The 20759-nt window shown below is 36.0% G+C and overlaps 1 protein-coding gene, 1 long non-coding RNA gene and 1 other non-coding gene across 3 annotated transcripts; 2 read left to right on the forward strand and 1 right to left on the reverse strand.

Annotated features, from left to right (window-relative positions):
• The first annotated feature begins 13003 nt into the window (after nt 1-13003).
• LOC104090062 (uncharacterized) lies at nt 13004-14869 on the forward strand. Its single transcript, XR_684853.4, has 2 exons — nt 13004-14361; nt 14662-14869. It is a non-coding gene; the product is annotated as an uncharacterized lncRNA (long non-coding RNA).
• A 997-nt stretch (nt 14870-15866) lies between these two features.
• On the forward strand, nt 15867-15938 carry TRNAD-GUC (transfer RNA aspartic acid (anticodon GUC)). The gene has a single exon. It is a non-coding gene; the product is annotated as a tRNA-Asp (tRNA).
• Nucleotides 15939-17217: 1279 nt separating this feature from the next.
• On the reverse strand, nt 17218-20467 carry LOC104090061 (probable NAD(P)H dehydrogenase (quinone) FQR1-like 2). Its single transcript, XM_009595095.4, has 3 exons — nt 20001-20467; nt 18051-18188; nt 17218-17630 (listed from the first exon to the last, which is right to left on the reverse strand). The coding sequence occupies exons 1-3, from the start codon at nt 20363-20365 to the stop codon at nt 17402-17404; spliced, it is 732 nt and encodes a 243-aa protein (XP_009593390.1). The 5' UTR covers nt 20366-20467; the 3' UTR covers nt 17218-17401.
• Nucleotides 20468-20759: the final 292 nt, after the last annotated feature.

Genomic DNA, 20759 nt, shown 5'->3' on the forward strand with positions numbered 1-20759 from the left:
TCGATTTCGGAAATTTGAATAGCTTCATTATGATCAAATTACTAACGTTAGACCACCCAGTTATTTTGGTGGACAATGAAGCGAAGCTCGCTTCGCCAGACCAGACGCGGATCCTGTCTTCCCTTGCATGCAATGGACAACGAAGTGAGGCACACTTCGCTAGAGTAGACGCGCCCCAGCTCCAGCTCTTTTAAAGCCAATTCGGAGTTCATTTTCCCTAACTTGGACGGATTTTGGAGCTCTTCTCCACTCTCTCAAGACCACCAACTCCCCTCTTCTTCAAGGTAAGCAATCCCCATTATCTTGGTGTGAAATTACATTATTTCTACACTAGTATTGATGAAATCTACACATAAAATAGTTAGATCTTCAAGAAATTTCTTCAAGAACTCGAATAAGGTTTTGCAAGATTTCTTCCAAAAAGGTAATCCTAAACCCTTAGACTTACGTGTACGGATTTATAATGGGAATATGAGTATGAATTAAGTATTGAAACTCATGGTATGGTGATTGAAAGCCATAAATCCCCAATTTAAATACATAACCATTGTAGAGATTGAAAGGTGATTAATTGATGTAAATTTTGTTAGTTGGGTGTGGATGAATGGTCGCGTGTGTGATGATTAGAAGTTATAAATTTGTTTAAGAATGATGGTGGGATAAATCGTTGGTAAATGGTGGCAGTTAGATGAACTAATTCTATGGTTAAGAGATGTAGAGATTTATGCACTCTAGGTGTTTGACAAAATACCTAAATTGCCTAAAAATATAAAAAAATTTACTAATATTGGTCCAATTGAATTATGTTGATATAGTTTGAAGTTGTAAGAGTAGTTGGAGGTTTTAATATCACTAAAGAGCTGAATCAAGAAAGCTCGGTTTGTGGCGATTTTGCCGAGGGATTTTTCAGAAAAAATTCATTGGATTCGAGCAATTCGGAGTTGGATAATCGCGAAAAAGGCTTACCAATGGATTAAGTTAACATGTTTTGAGGTAAGTGTCTTGTCTAACTTTGTGGGGGGGGGAGGGGGAATCACCCCTTATGATTTGAGATGAATATGTCATTCGTGTTATGTGAAGGTCGTGTACGCGATGTGACGAGTAGGTACACGACCTATATGTGGTATTTGACCGGTTTGGACCGTTAGGTTCCTTCTATGCAATTGATTGTAATTATCGTTTCATGATTTTATCTCTTATTGTTAGAATTGTTTGTACGTGCTTTACTTGAAATTGTTAGCACATGTTCCATCTTTGTTGTCAAGATCACCTTATATGCCAATTATTGATCGTAATCACTCAGAATTCTTGATTTACCTGCTACATGCCTTAATTGTTAATTAATGCTCATAAATTGTGCCTTGGCTTATGGATTGTCATTTTCTTGTTATTTGATTTCGTGAGCTATCGTGTAGCTTTTTTCATTAGTTGTGACTTCTTTGTGTAGCCTCGTTATTTCTTTTGATTTTGTGGTATATCATAGTTGGTTGTAAATTGGTCGACTAATATTGTGAGGGATCGGGTTGCACACCGCAACATATATGATTTAATATTGAGAGGGATCGGGTTCTACGCCGTAATGGATATGATTTATTATTGAGAGGGATCGGGTTACACGCCGCAACCGATATAATTTATTATTGTGATGGATCAGGTTGTACGCCGTAACAGATATGATTTAATATTGAGAGGGATCGGATTGCACGCCGCAACATATATGATTTATTATTGTGAGGGATCGGGTTGTACGCCGTAACAAATATGATTATTATTGTGTGGGATCGGGTTGCACGCCGCAACATATATGATTTATTATTGCAAGGGATCGGGCTGCATGCCGCAACAAATGTACAAATATGAAATTATTGTGACATTAAGATTAATTCCGATTGTGATTTTCACGATGCATTTCATGTTAGGACGGTTACTGTGATTTCTTAAATCACCTCATTGTATTTTGATTATAATTAATTAACCATCAATATATTAAAAATAAAACAATATGGACTTCTTGTGTGATTCATGCATCTTATGTGATATATTAAGTTGTTGAGAATTTAGCAGAGGTAAATGAATGAATTTTCAAGTTGTTCCACTTGTGTGTCTTCCAAAAATAAACCTCATATCTTATTCGGAGATTTACTAAATTAAATGGTGATTTTATTTTTACTCTAGTTGATATCTCAATCTTCTCATCATCTTATTGTCGTGTAAATTGCATGAAAAATTGTTATTTCGTTTTACTTTAATAAATCCCATATTTATCTGGTTAAAACTTGCTTGAATGTCTTATTTTGTATAAATACAATATTTTATCGGATCTCATATACTTCTAAACTAAACTCAACTGATATTCTATTTGTTCATCCTCTCTACTATTTTACCTTATCTAAATCCTAAATTGGCTTAATGATTCATTTTATGCTTTACTGTATTTAATTTGAAAATTATATTTAATTGTGTTTAAATTATCCATTGGTTGATATTGATACAGAAATTATACACATGGTAGCACGAGGATTTTTTCGTGCAAAAGTAATTCGGAAGATGTGGGCACAAGATGCCACATGTATAAGAATTGGGAGTTGTGAATCATGAATTGAAATTTCGAGGAGTGATACCTCGGGAAATTTATGTTGAAATACATGCATCATAAATAATTTAATCGATTGATTTGTCATATGATTCCTTACTTGAACCTATCTATATGTCATTTGTACTCTGACTATGTTGTTGCTTAATTACTTGATTGTTTTCTCATTGCTATCTGTATTCTCATTGTTCTCATTGTTGATTTGAATTGAAAATTCTTCTGTTATTGGCCTTACATTGATATTCTTTTCTTGTTAGCTTTATGTAGCATTTTATACAGGTTTATATATTCGGTAGGTGTCTTGACCTGGCCTCGTCACTACTTTACCGAGGTTAGGCTTGATACTTACTGGGTACCGCTGTGGTGTACTCATGCTACTCTTCTGCATATTTTTGTGCAGATCCAGGTACCTCAGACTTGTTAATATTCCTGTTATCTGATCGTGCATATCTGTGGAGACTCAAGGTACACCTGTTGTCGCATTCGCAAGCCTCAAAGTCACCTTCTGATATTTGTTTTGTGCTATTTGATACTATTCTGGAATAGTTGTACTTAGAGATTTTTTAGTAAACTCTGTAGAGCTTGTGACTTGTACTACCAGTTTTGGAAATTGTAGAAAATTTTCTATTTCATATTCAATTAAATATTTGATTGATTTATTATTATTTCAACTGAACTGTTAAAAATGACTGAAATTATTCTAACGTTGGTATTGCCTAGCAAGTAAAATGTTAGGCACCATCACGGTCCCGAAAGTGGGAATTTAGTATCAGAGCTCTAGGTTCATTGGTGTTAGGAGTCATAAGCAGACTTAGTAGAGTCTTGCGGATCGATACGGAGACGTTTGTACTTATCTTCGAGAGGCTACGGAAACTATTAGGAAATTCCACTTCTTTCATTCCTTATCGTGCGACATTGATTCAGCTTGAAACATATATCTCATATTCCTTTTTATTCACTCGTGTATGACATTGCGCACTCGGTATCAGCTGTGCGCCGACGGTTCGTGATGCCGCAGATGGACTATGAGGGGCCAGAGATGCTCAAACTTTGTCTCAACGTGTGGTCCCGACTGAAGGTGCGGATGTATTGAAAGATCACTCAGTGATTCACGTAGGGGTGCAGTGAATCTAGGCATCTGGTTGATGAGTACGAGCTGTAAAGATTAATTTTGTGGATCATCGGACATTGTGACCTATGACTTCGCACCAAGTGTGGGATTCCACTATCAATGGACAGATTGCGGGGTCATGTGTTATATCAGTTTTGGCCTCAGATGTATATATGTGGTATTGAAAGGTTCCCCAAAATTTGCATGTAACGACCCGGCCAGTCGTTTGAGTATTACAACCCCGTTTTCCTATTTACTTTTCAATTTATTCTTTACAGTTGTTATGTGACTTGTCGGGGTAATTGGTTCGGGTCCGATGGGATTTTGGAATGAATTGGAACACTTAATTTCAAGGTTTAAAGTTTAAGTTAAAATAGTGACTGGATGTCGACTTATGTGTAAACGACCCCGGATTTGAATTTTGATGTTTCCGTTAGCTCCGTTGGATGATTTTGGACTTAGGAGCGTGTCCGGATTGTGATTCGGAGGTCCATAGTGGAATTAGGCTTGAAATGGCAAAAACTGATTTTTTGACAAGTTTGACCGGGGAGTTGACTTTTTGATATCGGGGTCAAATTCTGATTCTAAAAATTGGAACATTTCCTTTATGTCATTTATGACATATGTGCAAAATTTGAGGTCAATCGGACTTGATTTGATAGGTTTCGGTGTTGAATGTAAAAGTTGAAAGTTCTTAGTTTTATTAGGCTTGAATTGGGGTATGATTCATGGTTTTAGCATTGTTTGAGGTGATTTGAGGGTTCGACTAAGTTCGTATGATATTTTAGTACTTGATGGTATATTTGGTTGAGGTCCCGGGGGCCTCGGGTGAGTTTCGGATGGTTAACGGAATGAGTTTTGAACTTGAAACTTTGCTGGAATTTTCTGATGCGTGTGTCTGGTTTCCTTCTTTGCGTTCACGAGTGGGTTCTCGCATTCGCGAAGGGGAACTTAAGGCAGGTAATATTTGCTCTTCACGTTCGCGAGTGGGGTCTCGCGTTCGCAAAGAGGAGTTGGGGGCAGGCGAGGTTGTTCATTGCGTTCGCGAAAGGGAAAATAGCTAGTGAGGATTTTTCCCTTTGCGTTCGCGAAGGTTCGCTCGTAAAGCATCGCGTTCGCGAGCTGTGACTCGTTTTCGTGAAGGAAAATGTTTGGACAACACAATTTTGTGCTTCACGAACGCGAGGGACCTGTCGCGTTCGTGAAGAAGGAATGCCTGAACAGAATGTTTAAATTCTGAAAATAGGACGAATTTTCCATTTTTGACGGATTTGAGCTCGGAAAGAGGCGATATTTGGCAGATTTTCAAGAAAAAAATAATGGGGTAAGTGTTCTTAACTCATTATTGGTCAAATTACCCGAATCCATGGTTGTTTTTAACATTTAATTGGTGAATTAAGTTGGAAAGTTTAGAAAACCCTCTTGGTTTAATTTGAAGATTTGAGGGTCGAGTTGATGTCAGAATTAGGTAAAATTGGTATGGTTAGACTCATGGTTAAATGGGCTTTCGGATTTTGTAACTTTTATCGGGTTCCGAGACGTGGTCCCCACATGCGAATTTTGGGTGAAATTTTGGATTTTGATGGAAAAATTATTAATTCATATAATTTTTATTGACTGAATCGGATTATTTGTGGCTAAATTCAAGGCGTTTGGAGGCCGATTCGTGAGGCAAAGGCATTGCAGAATAAAGAATTACACGGTTTGAGGTAAGTAACAATTTTAAATTTGGTCCTAAGGGTATGAAACCCCGGATTATGTGTTATGTGACCGGTTTTGAGGTGACACACACGCTAGATGACGAGCATGTGGGCGTGCACCATAGGAATTGTGACTTGGTCAATTCAATGAAACTATGTAGTTGAATAATCCGTTGATATCCGTATATTTTTTTCCACGTATTTAGAGAAATTAATCTATAAATCATGTTTAAACTATGTATTGACATTGTTGGGATCTATAGAGGCCGTGTACATGTTGAATTATCTGCTAAATTGCGGTTTCATACTCAGTCACGATTTTTACTCGCATATTACATCTCAGTCTCTCTCTTATTCATTATTGATGCATCATATCATTGCGGTTGGGCTGCTTATCATGATTTTCGAGAGCCCGAGAGATGGGAGAGGTTGATGACTGATTGAGGCCGAGGGCCTAATTGTGGGGATATTTATGGGATCGGGCTGCACGCTGCAGTATGTTTCATTGATTTATGCCATGATTGGCTTGTTATAGCACTTGGGCTGAAGGATCCCCTCCGGAGTTTGTACACACCCCTAGTGAGCGGCAGGTACCTACTGAGTGCGAGTGCTGAGTAATTGAGAGGAATGAGTGACTGTGAGGAAAGAGTGACTGTGAGGTTGGAGTGAATGAGAGGACTGAGTGACTGTTACTCTGAGAGGATGCATTGATTTCATTATTGCTACATTTCAGCTGTCATATATCACTGTTTTGAAAATTTCTGAAAGACATTATCTTCTGTTTCAGTCGAAGTTGATATGAAATTACTGTGAAATTTTAAATGATGCATGCCTACCCTTTTTTTATTGAAAATTACTGTATTTGGACTTACGTGTGAAGCTCGTCACTACTTTCAGTTCTTATTTATTATTGTTACTTACTGAGCTGGTTGTACTCATACTACACCCTGCATTTCGTGTGCAGATCCAGGTGATCCCGGACACAGTGCGTGTTAATTCTTTCGCACAGTTGATTTTACGGAGATTCAGAGATAGCTGTCGTATTTCGCAGACCTTGTCTCTCCTTCCCTATCTCCTTATTTACTATATTTGGTCTCAGACTATTATAGACCGTATTTTCCAGACATGTAATATATAGATGCTCATGTACTCAGTGACACCGGATTTTGGGAGTGTATTTGTATCTGTAATTGTGAGGTCTTTTATTGAATTAAAATTATTATATTTTCAAACTTAAAAGAAAAATGTGGGTTATTGATGTTGTCGGCTTGCCTAGTACTGAGATAGGCACCATCACGATAGGTGTAATTTTGGGTCGTGACATTGCACATGTTTAAGGCCTGGGATTTTGCATGGGATAATGATGGGACTTGCGGTATGTCTGCGTCAATAATCCTATACTTCAGAATCAAAGGAGTTAGAGAAACAACTCCAAATTTACAGAAAGTCTATTCAGCATGGGCATCTCGATTGCGGCATTATGTGGTGCTTCAGAGGAAGTATGGTGGTTGATGAGCTTCTGGTCTACGTGGTTCGTGCCAAGATTTATCTGTATGTAGCTTTACTTTTGGGATTGTTGTGTACAAATATGGGGGGAAGTGTTATGCCAAGGAAGAATCAAGGAGTGTGTGAAGAAATAGGTCAGCTCGGCGGTGTTGGGTCAGCATAGCAAAGGAAGAAATTGGCCTTATGAAAGGTAGTATTCCACCGGTGTTTGTGGCAAGTTTATGAAAAAGGCAGACCAGCCAATGCAACACCACCTACTTGGGCTCAGTTTTCAGAAATATTTTTTTTAGGGATTTTGTTCCCCAGACCCTCCGTAATGCGCGGTGCACAGAGTTTGAATGGTTGCGTCAGGGCACCATGACGGTGTCAGAATATGCTATCAGGTTTAGTGAGTTAGCCCGTCATGCACCTATCTTGGTTCCTACAGTTAGAGAGCGAGTTCGTAGATTCATCGAAGGGCTCGATTATGATTTTAAAAATATGTATGGCTCGAGAATTGCAGACTGACATTCCATTTCAGCAAGTAGTAGAGATTGCCAGGATGTTAGAACGTGTTCGAAGTGAGGAAAAGGAGTCTAAGGACGCCAAAAGGTCTCGGAACTTTGGAGGATTTAGTGGATTCTACTCTGCAGCTATGACTCATCATGGCGTAGGCTCGGGAAGTCGGTCAGCCCAGTCCGCAATTCAGAGTACTCGTAGTGATCCAGTTAATACTTTTAGTGCACCACCGATAGGAGATTATTACAGTGATTATTTCAATTATCCGGCACAGACTCAGTACGAGCAGCCGCGACCTCAGAGGGGTTGTTATGAGTATGGTGATACTAGGCACATCATGAGAGATTGCCCTAGACTTGGGAGAGATGAATTTTATCAGGACACTCAGGCTACAGGCCCCGTTCTAGTTACTATCCCACATACACAGCCAGTTAAGGGTGGAGGACAGACGGGTAGAGGGCACCCTAGAGGGGAGGCCCGGCCCGTTGATAAATTTGCTATGGTATGGCTAAGGCCGCTACACCAGATGGTTTCATTACTGGTATGATTTAAATCATAATAGAGGAGCCCTATTCTTATTTTGATTCAATTCTGATTATCGAGGTGAGACCTCCTATCATGCTCCATATAGGGCGAGTTTGTGATTTGTACACCACTCACGTGTTTATCCCTGTTGGAAGATTTGATGGTGTTAGCCTGTGTCTATCATTTTGTTTTGTACACTATTGAGGGCTATAAGTCCAAAAGTGACTCTCTGTTACTCACTGCAGGGGGTTTTGGTGTAATTTCGGGATAATTGATTTCAATTTTATGAATTATATGCCCTACCGGTATGGGGGTTCATTATGTATTGTGAATTTGTTTGACGAAATTTATTAAAAGAAGAAAAAAAAATGGAAGGATTTCGATTGGCACGATGTGCATATTACTTGTGATTCAAAGCTGAGGATGATATCCTCGCGGTTTAATGTGATTTGATATGTTTAACCCGGGCTACGTGTCGCGGTAGAAGTTATATCAGGATGGGATACTTGTGGTTAAATTCATGTATTTTAAATTCTCCCTTTGTGAAATTAAATTTGTACTATGGTATTAATGGGGAGTCATGCCTGTTAGGCTTATTTGATAATTCTTGTATGTATTTTTCTGTGCATATTTAGCTATATCCGTATTGTAATTATTGTGTTTTAGCCTACGAGGTGAGTGCCTAGGTGACGTTAAATGTGACTCAATGATTCGGTTGATTAATTATGATGTTTTCATGTTCCTCAAATCATTGTCAGTCTTGTGAAGGTTTGAAGCAAGGCTTAAACTGAGATGAAGTTAATTACCGGTGCTGTAATTGATTATGGGCAACTATTGTGGCTAGAGTTATTATTATGGGCCTATGTATGATGTGTTACGTTATGTGGTTGTGCCGTGCGAGTGTAGGAACGAGTTGCTATAGTCGGTTGAGACTAATACCATGTGTTGATGTGAAGATCATGCATTTTGAAAATGTTTGGAGTGTAAGAAATTTGGTTCTAAGATTTATAAGTGTAGACAGGAGAAATAATCTCAATTGAGATAGTGTTGTCGGACCTATGTGGATTGGGGTGATGTAGAATCACCCGCGAGCATATGTATAAAGAATACACCCATTAGTTGGATGTCCTCAGAAAAGTTTTTGGCACGTTCGAGGACGAACATTTGTTTAAGAGGGGGAGAATATAATGATCCGACTTATCGTTTTAAGAATTGACATCTCGTTCAGAGGCTTAAGGTCGTGAACAGATTCGTATTGTGAATTATAACTTGGGTGTATGGTCGAGTTTGGTTTTCGGATGATACGAGATTAAATTGAAAGAACAATTCTTATTTTTTGAAGCTTAAGTAAAAAGAGTTGACCGGAGTTTGACTTTTGAGTAAACGACTCCGGAATAGAGTTTTGATAATTTCAATAGCTTCGTATGGTGATTTCGGACTTAAGAGTATGTCCGAATTTGGATTTGAAAGTCCGTAGGATAATTTATTGCATTTTGGCGAAAATTAAAAAATTGAGTTTTGAAATATATATAAGTTTGACCGAGGGTTGACCTTGTTGATAACGGGCTCAGATTTCGATTTCGAACATTTGAATAGCTACATTATGATCAAATTACTAAAGTTAGACCACCCAGTAATTTTGGCGGACAGTGAAGCGAAGCTTGCTTCGCTAGACCAGATGTGGATCCTGTCTTCCCTTGCATGCAGTGGACAGCGAAGAGAGGCACACTTCGCTAGAGTAGACACACCAAACTCCAGCTCTTTTAAAGCCAATTCGGGGTTCATTTTTCCCATTTCACTTGGACGGATTTTGGAACTCTTCTCCACTCTCTCAAAACTACCAACTCCCCTCTTATTCAAGGTAAGCAATCTCCATTATCTTGGTGTGAAATTCTATCATTTCTACACTAGTATTGATGAAATCTACACATAAAATACTTAAATCTTCAAGAAATTTCTTCAAGAACTCAAAGAGGATTTTGCAAGATTTCTTCCAAAAAGGTAACCCTACACCCTTAGACTTACATGTACGGATTTATTATGGGAATATGAGTATGAATTAAGTATTGGAACTCATGGTATGGTGATTGGAAGCCATAAATCCCCAATTTAAATACATAACCATTGTAGAGATTGAACGGTGATTCATTGATGTAAGTTTTGTTGGTTGGGTGTGGATGAATGGTCGCGTGTGTGATGATTAAAAGTTATAAATTTGTTTAAGAATGATGGTGGGATAAATCGTTGGTAAATGGTGGTAGTTGGATGAACTAATTCTATTGTTAAGAGATGTAGAGATTTATGCATTTTAGGTGTTTGACAAAATACCTAAATGGCCTAAAAATATGAAAATTTTCACTAATATTGGTCCAATTAAATTATGTTGATGTAGTTTGAAGTTGTAAGAGTAGTTGGAGGTTTTAATATCACTAAAGAGCTGAATCAAGAAAGCTCGGTTTGTGGCGATTTTGCCGAGGGATTTTCAAGGAAATATTCATCTGGATTCGAGCTATTCGGAGTTGGATAATCACGGAAAAAGCTTACCAATGGATTAAGTTAACGTGTTTTGAGGTAAGTGTCTTGTCTAACTTTGTGTGGGGGAAAACCACCCTTTATGATTTGAGATGAATGTGTCATTCATGTTATGTGAAGGTCGTGTACGCGAGGTGACGTGTGGGTACATGACCTATATAGGGTATTTTACCGGTTTGGACAGTTAGGTTCCTTCTATGCAATTGATTATAATTATCGTTTCATGATTGTATCTCTTATTGTTAGAATTGTTTGTACGTGCTTTACTTAAATTGTTAGCATATGTTCCATCTTTGTTATCAAGATCACCTTGTATGCCAATTGTTGATCGTAACTACTCGTTGAATTCTTGATTTACCTGCTACATGCCTTAATTGTTAATTGATGCTCATAAATTGTGCCTTGGCTTATGGATTGTCATTTCCTTGTTATTTGATTTCGTGAGCTATCGTGTAGCCTTTTTAATTAGTTGTGACTTCTTTGTGTAACTTCGTTATTTCTTTTGATTTTATGATATACCATAGTTGGTTATAAATTGGTCGACTAATATTGTGAGGGATCGGGTTGCACGCTGCAACATATATAATTTATTATTGTGAGAGATCGGGTTGCACGCCGCAATAAATATGATTATTATTGTATGGGATTGGGTTGCATGCCGCAACATATATGATTTATTATTGCAAGGGATCGAGTTGCATGCCGCAACAAATATACAAATATAAAATTATTATGATATTAAGGTTAATTCCGATTATGATTTTCACGATGCATTTCATGTTAGGACAGTTACTGTGGTTTCTTAAATCACCTCATTGTATTTTGATTATAATTAATTAACCGTCAATATATTAAAAATAGAATAATATGGACTTCTTGTGTGAGTCATGCATCCTATGTGATATGTTAAGTTGCTGAGAATTTAGCAGAGGTAAATGAAAGAATTTTCAAGCTGTTCCACTTGTGTGTCTTCCAAAAATAAAACTCATATCTTATTCAGAGATTTACTAAATTAAATGGTGATTATATTTTTACTCTAATTGATATCTCAATCTTCTCATCATCTTATTGTCATGTAAATTGCATGAAAAAATGTTTTTTCGTTTTACTTTAATAAATCCCATATTTATCTCTTAAAAACTTGATTGAATGTCTTATTTTGTATAAATATAATATTTTATCGGATCTCCTATACTTCTATACTAAATTCAATTGATATTCTATTTGTACAACCTCTCCACTATTTTACCTTATCTAAATCCTAAATTAGCTTAATGATTCATTTTATGCTTCACTGTATTTAATTTGGAAATTGTATTTAATTGTGTTTAAATTATCCATTGGTCATCTTGGTTGATATTGATACGGAAATTATACACATGGTAGCACAAAAATTTTGGCGTGCAAAAGTGATTCGGAAGATGTGGATACAAGATGCCACATATGTAAGATTTAGGAGTTGTGAATCATGAATTGAGATTTCGTGGAGTGATACCTCGGGTAATTTATGTTGAAATACATGCATCATAAATAATTTAATTGATTGATTTGTCATATGATTCCTTACTTGAACCCATCCATATGTCATTTGTACTCTGACTATATTGTTGCTTAATTACTTGATTGTTTTCTCGTTGCTATCCGTGTTCTCATAGTTCTCATTGTTGATTTGAATTGAAAATTCTTCTGTTATTGGCCTTACATTGATATTCTTTCCTTGTTAGCTTTATGTAGCATTTTGTACAGGTTTATATGTCCGGTAGGTGTCTTGACTTGGCCTTGTCACTACTCTACTGAGGTTAGGATTGATACTTACTGGGTACCGTTGTGATGTACTCATGCTACTCTTCTTCATATTTTTGTGCAGATCTAGGTACCTCAGAGTTGTTAATATTCCATTTATCTGATTGTGCATCTCTGCGGAGACTCAAGGTACACCTGTTGTCGCGTTCGCAGGCCTCCGAATCACCTTCTGATATTTTTTTTGTGATGTTTGATACTATTCTGAAACAGTTGTACTTAGAGATTTTCTGGTAAACTCTGTAGAGCTTGTGACTTGTACTACCTGTTTTGGGAATTGTAAAAAAATTTCTATTTCATATTCAATTAAATATTTGGTTGATTTATTATTATTTCAACTAAACTATTAAAAATGGCTAAAATTATTCTAACGTTGGCTTGCCTAGCAAGTGAAATGTTAGGCGCCATCACGATCCCGAAGGTGAAAATTTTGGGTCGTGACACCTGTAAAACCAATTTTATGGAATATGGTATTTCAGGCACAAATTAGTCTTGGATTTCCCACATTCGAATGACTGTAACTTTGAGATTCCATTGCATCGAGTTGCTTGAAATTTGTCCGATTTCATGAACTTGTGTGGCCATATTTGTAAAACTGTTGTAGTAATCAGACTAGTATAGTGAGTAGATAAAATCGGGATTTGAAATAATAAAGCCATAAATCAATCGGTTACAGAAGTGTAGATAAAATAGGATTTTTGGTGGAAGCCCACATTTGGAGCACGATCAGTCGTCGGTTCATCCTCCCACTATTTTTTTTCTTTTTCTTTATAAAAATAATTTATAAATTAGAGTGTGTAGTTGTTTATTAAAAAACTGCCTACCAAAAAAGTGGGAGAATAACTACCAAATTGTGGGAGGGGATATACAATTCTTTTGAAATTCGCAGGTTGCAAGTTTATTTTCTTGATTTATATTTTAAATTAATTTTTAACTCCAACTATCTTGAAGATTTATCCTAAAGTTTGATATGTGTTGAATCGTAGGTAATTCACTTGGCATCCTCTCATATTTTTGCTTTTGTTATTCTATATAGATAGATTTTTGACTTTTTTTTTACATTTTAAACATATAGCCCAGTGAATTAGTCCACCAGAACTTAGTTTGGAGGTTTTGTGAATATATATACTGTCAATAACGCTTTCTTTATTCCTATTCTTGATTGACGTCAATAAAGTTTTTTGGCAAAATACATCGACAACCCCTTAAAGTTGTCTTAACTTTTCACTTAAACACTTTATCTTAAGTATGTTTCATTTGAACACTTTATCCAGGCTTTTACTGTGTCATTTAGACACAAAAAACTGACATGACAAAGTAAGTGTTTCTCACATTTTTTATGCGTGTGAAATGATTCGAAAAATAAATTTCCCATACTTCTTGCCGAAAATAAATAACTTTTGACGGAAAAATATTCCTCAACAATTCAAAAGGAGGTCGAGATTAAAAAAAAAGGTGCATTGTCCATATCATCTCCTGTTTCAAGGCCATTGAGCTTCATGTCATCAACGATTCAACCTCGGGTTCTAGAGTCAATCCTCCATCAAAATAAAACAATATTCACTTTGTAAATATTCAAAAAATATAGATCTGAATTGACCCAACTCTTTCGACGGTTAACAATGGTGCGTCAATTCTAACCAGTTTAATATTCAATCAAAACACACCAAACTGTACGGGTAAGTTCATATTGATGTTAAGAGCAAACCCCAATATTCATTTAACCAAAACATCAACAAATCAAGGGTTTTAAATTTTGATTCCTAGTTTCAAGTTCTTCAAATTTTTAATGGTAAATTTTCAGATTGAGTCACGATTTTTCCGTCACTTTTATCGGTGCACTATTATCACTTTCGGTGGAATGATGGTGGCAGCCACTTTTATCGGGCCAAGCTTCGTCATCACGAGATGGGGTTCGGAAGGGGCGCGGTTCGCAGAGGTTGCCGATGGAACGACTGCGAAATGTGCGGCTGTTTGTTGTTGTTGCCCATGTGGGCTCGATGAACCTCCTTGTGCTAACTGGGTATAATTTGCCGGCGGTACTTTGCCGGAAATACCAACGTCGACGGGTGTCGTGTGAAGAGCGTAGCTTTCTTGTAATTTTTTTCTGTTTTTCAGAAGTTTCTGTTTCATTTATTTAAGTTAAATCCACGTGTTCCCGTTTTATTCGTTACTCTGGCGTGTGAATTACACGCATATTTTATATTTGGTTGCCTATCAATTTGTGTGTCTAAATAACACAGTAAAAATCTGGATCAAATGGAACATACTTAAGATGATGTGTTTAAGTCAAAAATGAAAACAACTTTAAGTGATCTATTTTGCCAAGTTTTTAGCTGTCTATGTCCCATATATTCTTCATGTGATATTGATTTCCTCTCTCTTTTTTTTGGTAGGCACCAGACTTAGATTGTGGCACGCCGTCACCAATTGGGCCAAGAAGATCACTAGACGATAGTAACAATGCAAATCGAGCGAGTGCTAATTAGTAATCATTGTTTACTAACTATTCTTCTTGAACAACTATTAATCTTTGTAATTTTAATACATTTGATGATGTACTTTGGAGTACTGATATTTTATACGATGAGAAGTGTTATAGAAGTTTGAATGCATAGGATACAATAAATAAGACGTGAATGTGGAACGGTAAAATTGCTAAAATTAATTATGGCTAGAAAAGATTGCAATTACGCATAAATATCTGCAATTTTGGGTGGTTTATTAAAATCTCCATATTAAACAACTATGTCATATCAAACGGTTGAAACTGCGGCGGTTTTAAGCAATATATTACAACAACTTAGAAAAAACGCTTAATTATATGTTGAGGCGAGTGAGATTATGACATTTTTCTCATTAATTAATGCACATCATAACAACAATGTAGTGGACCAAGCACACGCGATTTTGTGTTGACAATGAAACTTTCAATTTTAAAAAGCAAACCTTCAATAAAAGATTACATTAGCTTTCGTTATCCTTGTTCCATCTCATAAATAAGTTTTTAAACCATTACACGTACATACACTTCTAAAACTAGGTTTAAGTTTTATGTAGTGTTGGAGTAAAAAATATTTACACAATATAGTCACTTATTGAACAAATCACTAATATATGAAATTGTAAAACTAACTCGTTAGCACATGTCATAAATCTTTAGACATTTAATATATATTCATAAAATCTTTAGACATCTAATATATGCAACTTAAATCCTTAAAACTAAATGTCATAAATCCAAATATCAACAGTAACAATTGGTTTGATGAAATAGGGCCCATTGACGAGTAGGTCTTTTGGATCTTAACAGCCAAATGCGGAGACGAATGTTCTTATTTCTTTATATAACTAAAATTTTGAAAAAAATGAAGCAAAATCTTAACTAATAAAATCTCTAAAGAAAAAGTCCACCATTTGCAATTTATTGCTGATTAATAATTAATCTGTGTAGCACTGACTCTAACTCATATATATTCACCAAGCTAGTAAACTACTATTACGGAGCAAGCTAATGATTTCAACTTTAACTAGCTTTGTTAAACCTTTCAGTAACGTTGCAAATATTAATAAATTAATTATATGATTGTCCTAACAACAAGTCGTTGTAGTATAGTGGTAAGTATTCCCGCCTGTCACGCGGGTGACCCGGGTTCGATCCCCGGCAACGGCGATATATTCTTTTGTGAGCCTTTTCCAGCAATTTTTTTGTTTCTACTTTGGCATCTTGTTCACGTACTCTTACCTCAATTGTCATGCTATTTTTCTCTTGGATATTTCTTTACTTTTGCCAGTGTAACGTATCTTAATTATTGTCGAAATTATTTGCCACTCTAGACTCAAGTGAAAAAAGATTGAAACAATGTTCTCGTAAATTGGCTAGTACCCAAGTTGGATGGATCTACCTTTTCAACAAGGAGCAATTAGGGATCTATTCGAATTACTTGAAGTGGTTAAACTAAAGAACTCTTTAATTTGTGTATTAAAAATACAGAACCAAGGGAAGGCAGCTTAAACAATAAAATTGCAAGGTTCTCGGCAAACTGCTTATGCGCTATTTACCAGTATAGTTGCAATAGTTACATGCCATCACCATTAAACAAACAAACAAAACAAAATCATAAAATTACCACAAAAAAGGTATATCATCTTTATGTTTCTCTTTGCTTTTGTGGATTTTTTTTCTTTGTTGTCACTGTTGAGAAGTATATAGAATTAATGTTTTGGTGCCTGTCACTGCTGTTAAAATTATCACCTTGTTTTTGCTCTAACGGTTTCAACTTTTGGTTCTTTTTCCACTCTTGGTTTCTTGGTTCTATTTTTTTTTTTTTGGGCTTCTGAATAATTGAAAATAAATGGGGTATAGCCTTATATTTTATATCTAGTGCTGGTTCTCTGTTTGTGTAAATGTGATGATTGAGATGGGAAATTCAAGAATGTTTGTTTTCATCCATTCCAATTCACATACTTTAGGACTTTGTTAATTTATTGGTTAATACATATATTGGTGTTCAATTCCACTTGTGAGAACTCACTGTCGTTGTTGTTGACATGCGGGTTTGCCATCCTAACATTGATTTAGAGGGTAATATCTGCCTCTAACATATGTACTTAGAGAAGATTGGAAACCTGTCCTCAACATTAACACCATCGTTTATGGATTATATCATATTTTTACGGAATTTTTGTCTCTCTAAAATCACAAGTTATTGTATATATACACACAATAAACACGGTCAATTTCGCTCGGTCAGTTCAACACTTGTGCAGGAGTCAAATCACGAGGATCCTCTTAATCACAATGCTGCTGCAGTGTCGAGAGATAGTCCTAATCCTAAGAAATGAAGGTGATGAATGTCGATCAAAAATACAACATCGAATAGAAACAAATATGAGACTGTGAAAATGGTTGATAAACTGATATCAAAGAGCAAAGCTGCAGGGCAAAGAGATGAATAATCTAGTCTTTGTAAAGATGAATTATCAGTATTTTCATGACCAATGAGAAGACATGAACTGCAACAAGATGCAAAAGGGATAAACTTTTCAACAATAGAAAAAACATAATAGCAGTAATGAATTTTGGAGTAAAGCAAGAAAAGATTAAAAGCTTCATGGGACAATATAATGTCCTCATCAACCATGAACCAGTTTCTTGACTACTGCAGCCATATATTTGCCCTGATATTCTGCTACTGCCAGCTCGGTTTCAGTAGCTTTTCTCGAACCATCTCCAGCAAATACACCAGCACCATACGGCGAACCTCCTCGGATGAAGTCCATATCGAACATATCAGCTCCGAACGTATAGCCAATTGGAACAAAGAGCATTCCATGGTGTGCTAGTTGGGTGATTGCTGTCCAACTGCGCGGATTAACTCATTTTTTAGTAACCCGTCCAAGTTTATAGGAGTTGAATTATGAAACTTATTTGACTTAATAGGTAGTGTTGTGTTGAACTTAGGCATACTCACATATAAAATCAAATTGTGATCTATATAGTTAGACGTCAACTCAATACACAAAAATTATGAACAAATAAAAACATTTAAATAGGGACAGAGCCAGTGTACATGTTACGCGTTCGGCCGAATCCAGTAACTTTAGTTTAAATTATGTATTTATCTTAAGAAATCCATTGAATGTGTTTAAATTCTTATTTTAGAATCCACTAACTTAAAAGAACTAAAATTCTAAACCCAGTAACTTCAAATTCTGACTCCGCCATTGCATTTAAACATCTAATGAGATAGAGTAATCTATAAAGAGAATGAGTGGAGCTTACGCAGTGGTTTCTTGTCCACCTCCTTGACTCCCAGTACTTACAAAAAACCCAGCAGGTTTTCCAGCAAGCTTCTGTTCCTTCCACAAAAGTCCAGTTGAATCAAAGAACGCCTTCATTTGAGCCGCCATGCAACCATATCTATGTGGACGAATCCAAGGTTTAATGTTAGTAGATTCAGAACGAGTGTGATATTGTTTGTATGTATATATAGTTTGAGCCAACAAATGAACTCAGCTGAACTAGGGATGGCAAATCAACCTTTTCTTAAGTATCTCGTCCAAGTTTAAATGTGTTGAGTTATGACCTATTTGTTGATTTGACTCAACAGATAGAACCCGAAATGGCTTATCAAAGGGTTCAAAATAGTATAACCCAAGGGTTCAAAATGCGACAGAAGTTCAAACATACAAAATTAATTTGAGATTGAGAATTATATAAATTTGGAAGAACTTAGCTAATATTGAGAAAATTACATTAGTTTTCTTTGTCAAAAAGAAACTAAAAACGGAAAAAAGAAGTTAGGCCTCATTTGTTTACACTTAATGGAGGTATGAATCTTAATCATTCAAATCTGCGTTTGTTTTCAAAGTCTGAATCTTAATTATTCAGATCTTAATTGTTAAGTTATTTTTTTTTTTTACTTCACAACCACTTAATGAGTCTGTATCATTAAGATCTATAACAGAGACTTAATTTCACTAAGATGCTATCATCCATATTCATTATTAACTGCCGCCACCGTCTACCATTATCAACAACCACCATGCCACCCACTACCACCATCATCCTCAATCTTAGCCGCCACCATTGTCGACTACCACCACCCACCATCCCCACCACTCCCACCACCATCATTAACGACAACCAATACTCATCCACCTCAACTGCCACAACTAACCATCCCATCACCATCAACAAACATAGTTGGCACTGCCCATCATTATAAACTACCACCACCTACCATCATCTTCCTCAATCACAACTACCACCACCACCACCACCATCATCCTCAATCATAATAGCTACCACTACCAATCACCACTGGCTACTACCCTAAACTGCCACCAACCACTGCTTTTAATTGGTATTCACAAGCACTACCGTTAGCCATCACCACCAACAACTATCATATTTTAAAAAGCTATATATTTAAGAGATGTAATATTAGATTAATTAGTATTTTATTTGAATTTTATGTTTATTAATTTTCAAATAAATATAAATTTTATACATTCAGATGTTAAAAATCAAAGAGTCTTAATTATTTAGTATTCAGATCTTAATACACATTTTAATATTCAGGCGTGTATTCAGATTCAGACGTCTTAATCTTAAAAAAAAAACAAATGAGGCCTTAGATCATGCTGGGCGGACTGAAATATGACCCATTATTTGATCAAAACTACTCAAATAAACTTCGGGCTTGTTGGGTCATGGCCCGTTTATTAATTTGACAAGCCCAAATTCGTCCCAACTCACAAATTTGCTACCTTAATATACATATATATCAAGCCCAAAGCCACTGATACAGGTGCTTTTAGGCCTCTAAATTTTGGGCTCCCATTTTTTTTAGCTAAGTAGATTTTATGTCTAATGTTCTTCAAAAACTACATAATATTTTTAAGTAAAATTACTGGATTTTTATTAAAAATGAAACGAGAACATTTTAAGTTATATTGTCAACTGAAAAAATATAGAAGAAATTGATTAAAAATTTGTTAACAACTTGCACCTCAAAAGCTAAAAAAATAGAGTTCAATTATATTGTAATTTGAAAGATTCCTTTTTTCTCTTATTAAGGCCTTTTAACAAAATTTTGCTTTAGGCCACAAATTTTGTTAACCTGCCATATATACTACTTTTTTTTTTCCATACGTATGTATATAGTTGGAGCAGAAAACAATAAATTCAATTGAAGCCATGGAACGTCAGAAATCCGCCTATACATACCTGGTGGGAAACCCAAACAAGAATCCATCAGCATCAACAAGCTCCAATGGGGATGGTAACTCAAGAATGGTGTCATCCTTAGGAGGAACCTGCATTTGGACAAGAACATCCTCAGACAATGTTTCAGGGACTCTATATAGTAACCCTTCTACTCCATCCACTGTGCCTACTCCTTTCTTCATTCTCTTTGCTAAGCTCTCCACGTGTCCATACATTGAATAAAACACAATGAAGACTTTAAGATTCTTGGTCGGAGAAGTTACTGTTGTGTCTGCTGCAGTGGATTTTGTAGCAGAATTTGCATATTTGTTTGTGGTTTTGGTAATCTTGTTCTTGCTAGGAAAACATCCACCTCCTTTTCCCATGTTTTTTTTTTCTGAATTGAAAAGCAGAAATTGAGGAGCTATTTAAGGTGGTAGATTAGGATGTAACTAGAATGGATTTAAATTATATACTAATATTATATAGGTATTTACTAAGTGGGCATTGGAAAGTTGTTTAAATTCTTGTTATCTGCTGAATCAATGGGAAAACAAAGGCATAATGATATTTCCATTTTATACCAAACAAAGAAAAGGAATAAAATTTAAGTCACCTTAAAGAAGAAAATGCTACATACCATTTCTGGCTGAGTTCATTTCTATCATAATTAACCACTAACCCTATTCACACACATCCCACTTATCATCACTGCCATAATAATTTTCATCATATTCTCCTAACTCCGGTCTTAGGTGGCCAGTCTTCATAAGTTTTCTC

The sequence above is a fragment of the Nicotiana tomentosiformis genome, chromosome 9 (assembly GCF_000390325.3).
Source record: "Nicotiana tomentosiformis chromosome 9, ASM39032v3, whole genome shotgun sequence".
Taxonomy (NCBI): domain Eukaryota; kingdom Viridiplantae; phylum Streptophyta; class Magnoliopsida; order Solanales; family Solanaceae; genus Nicotiana; species Nicotiana tomentosiformis.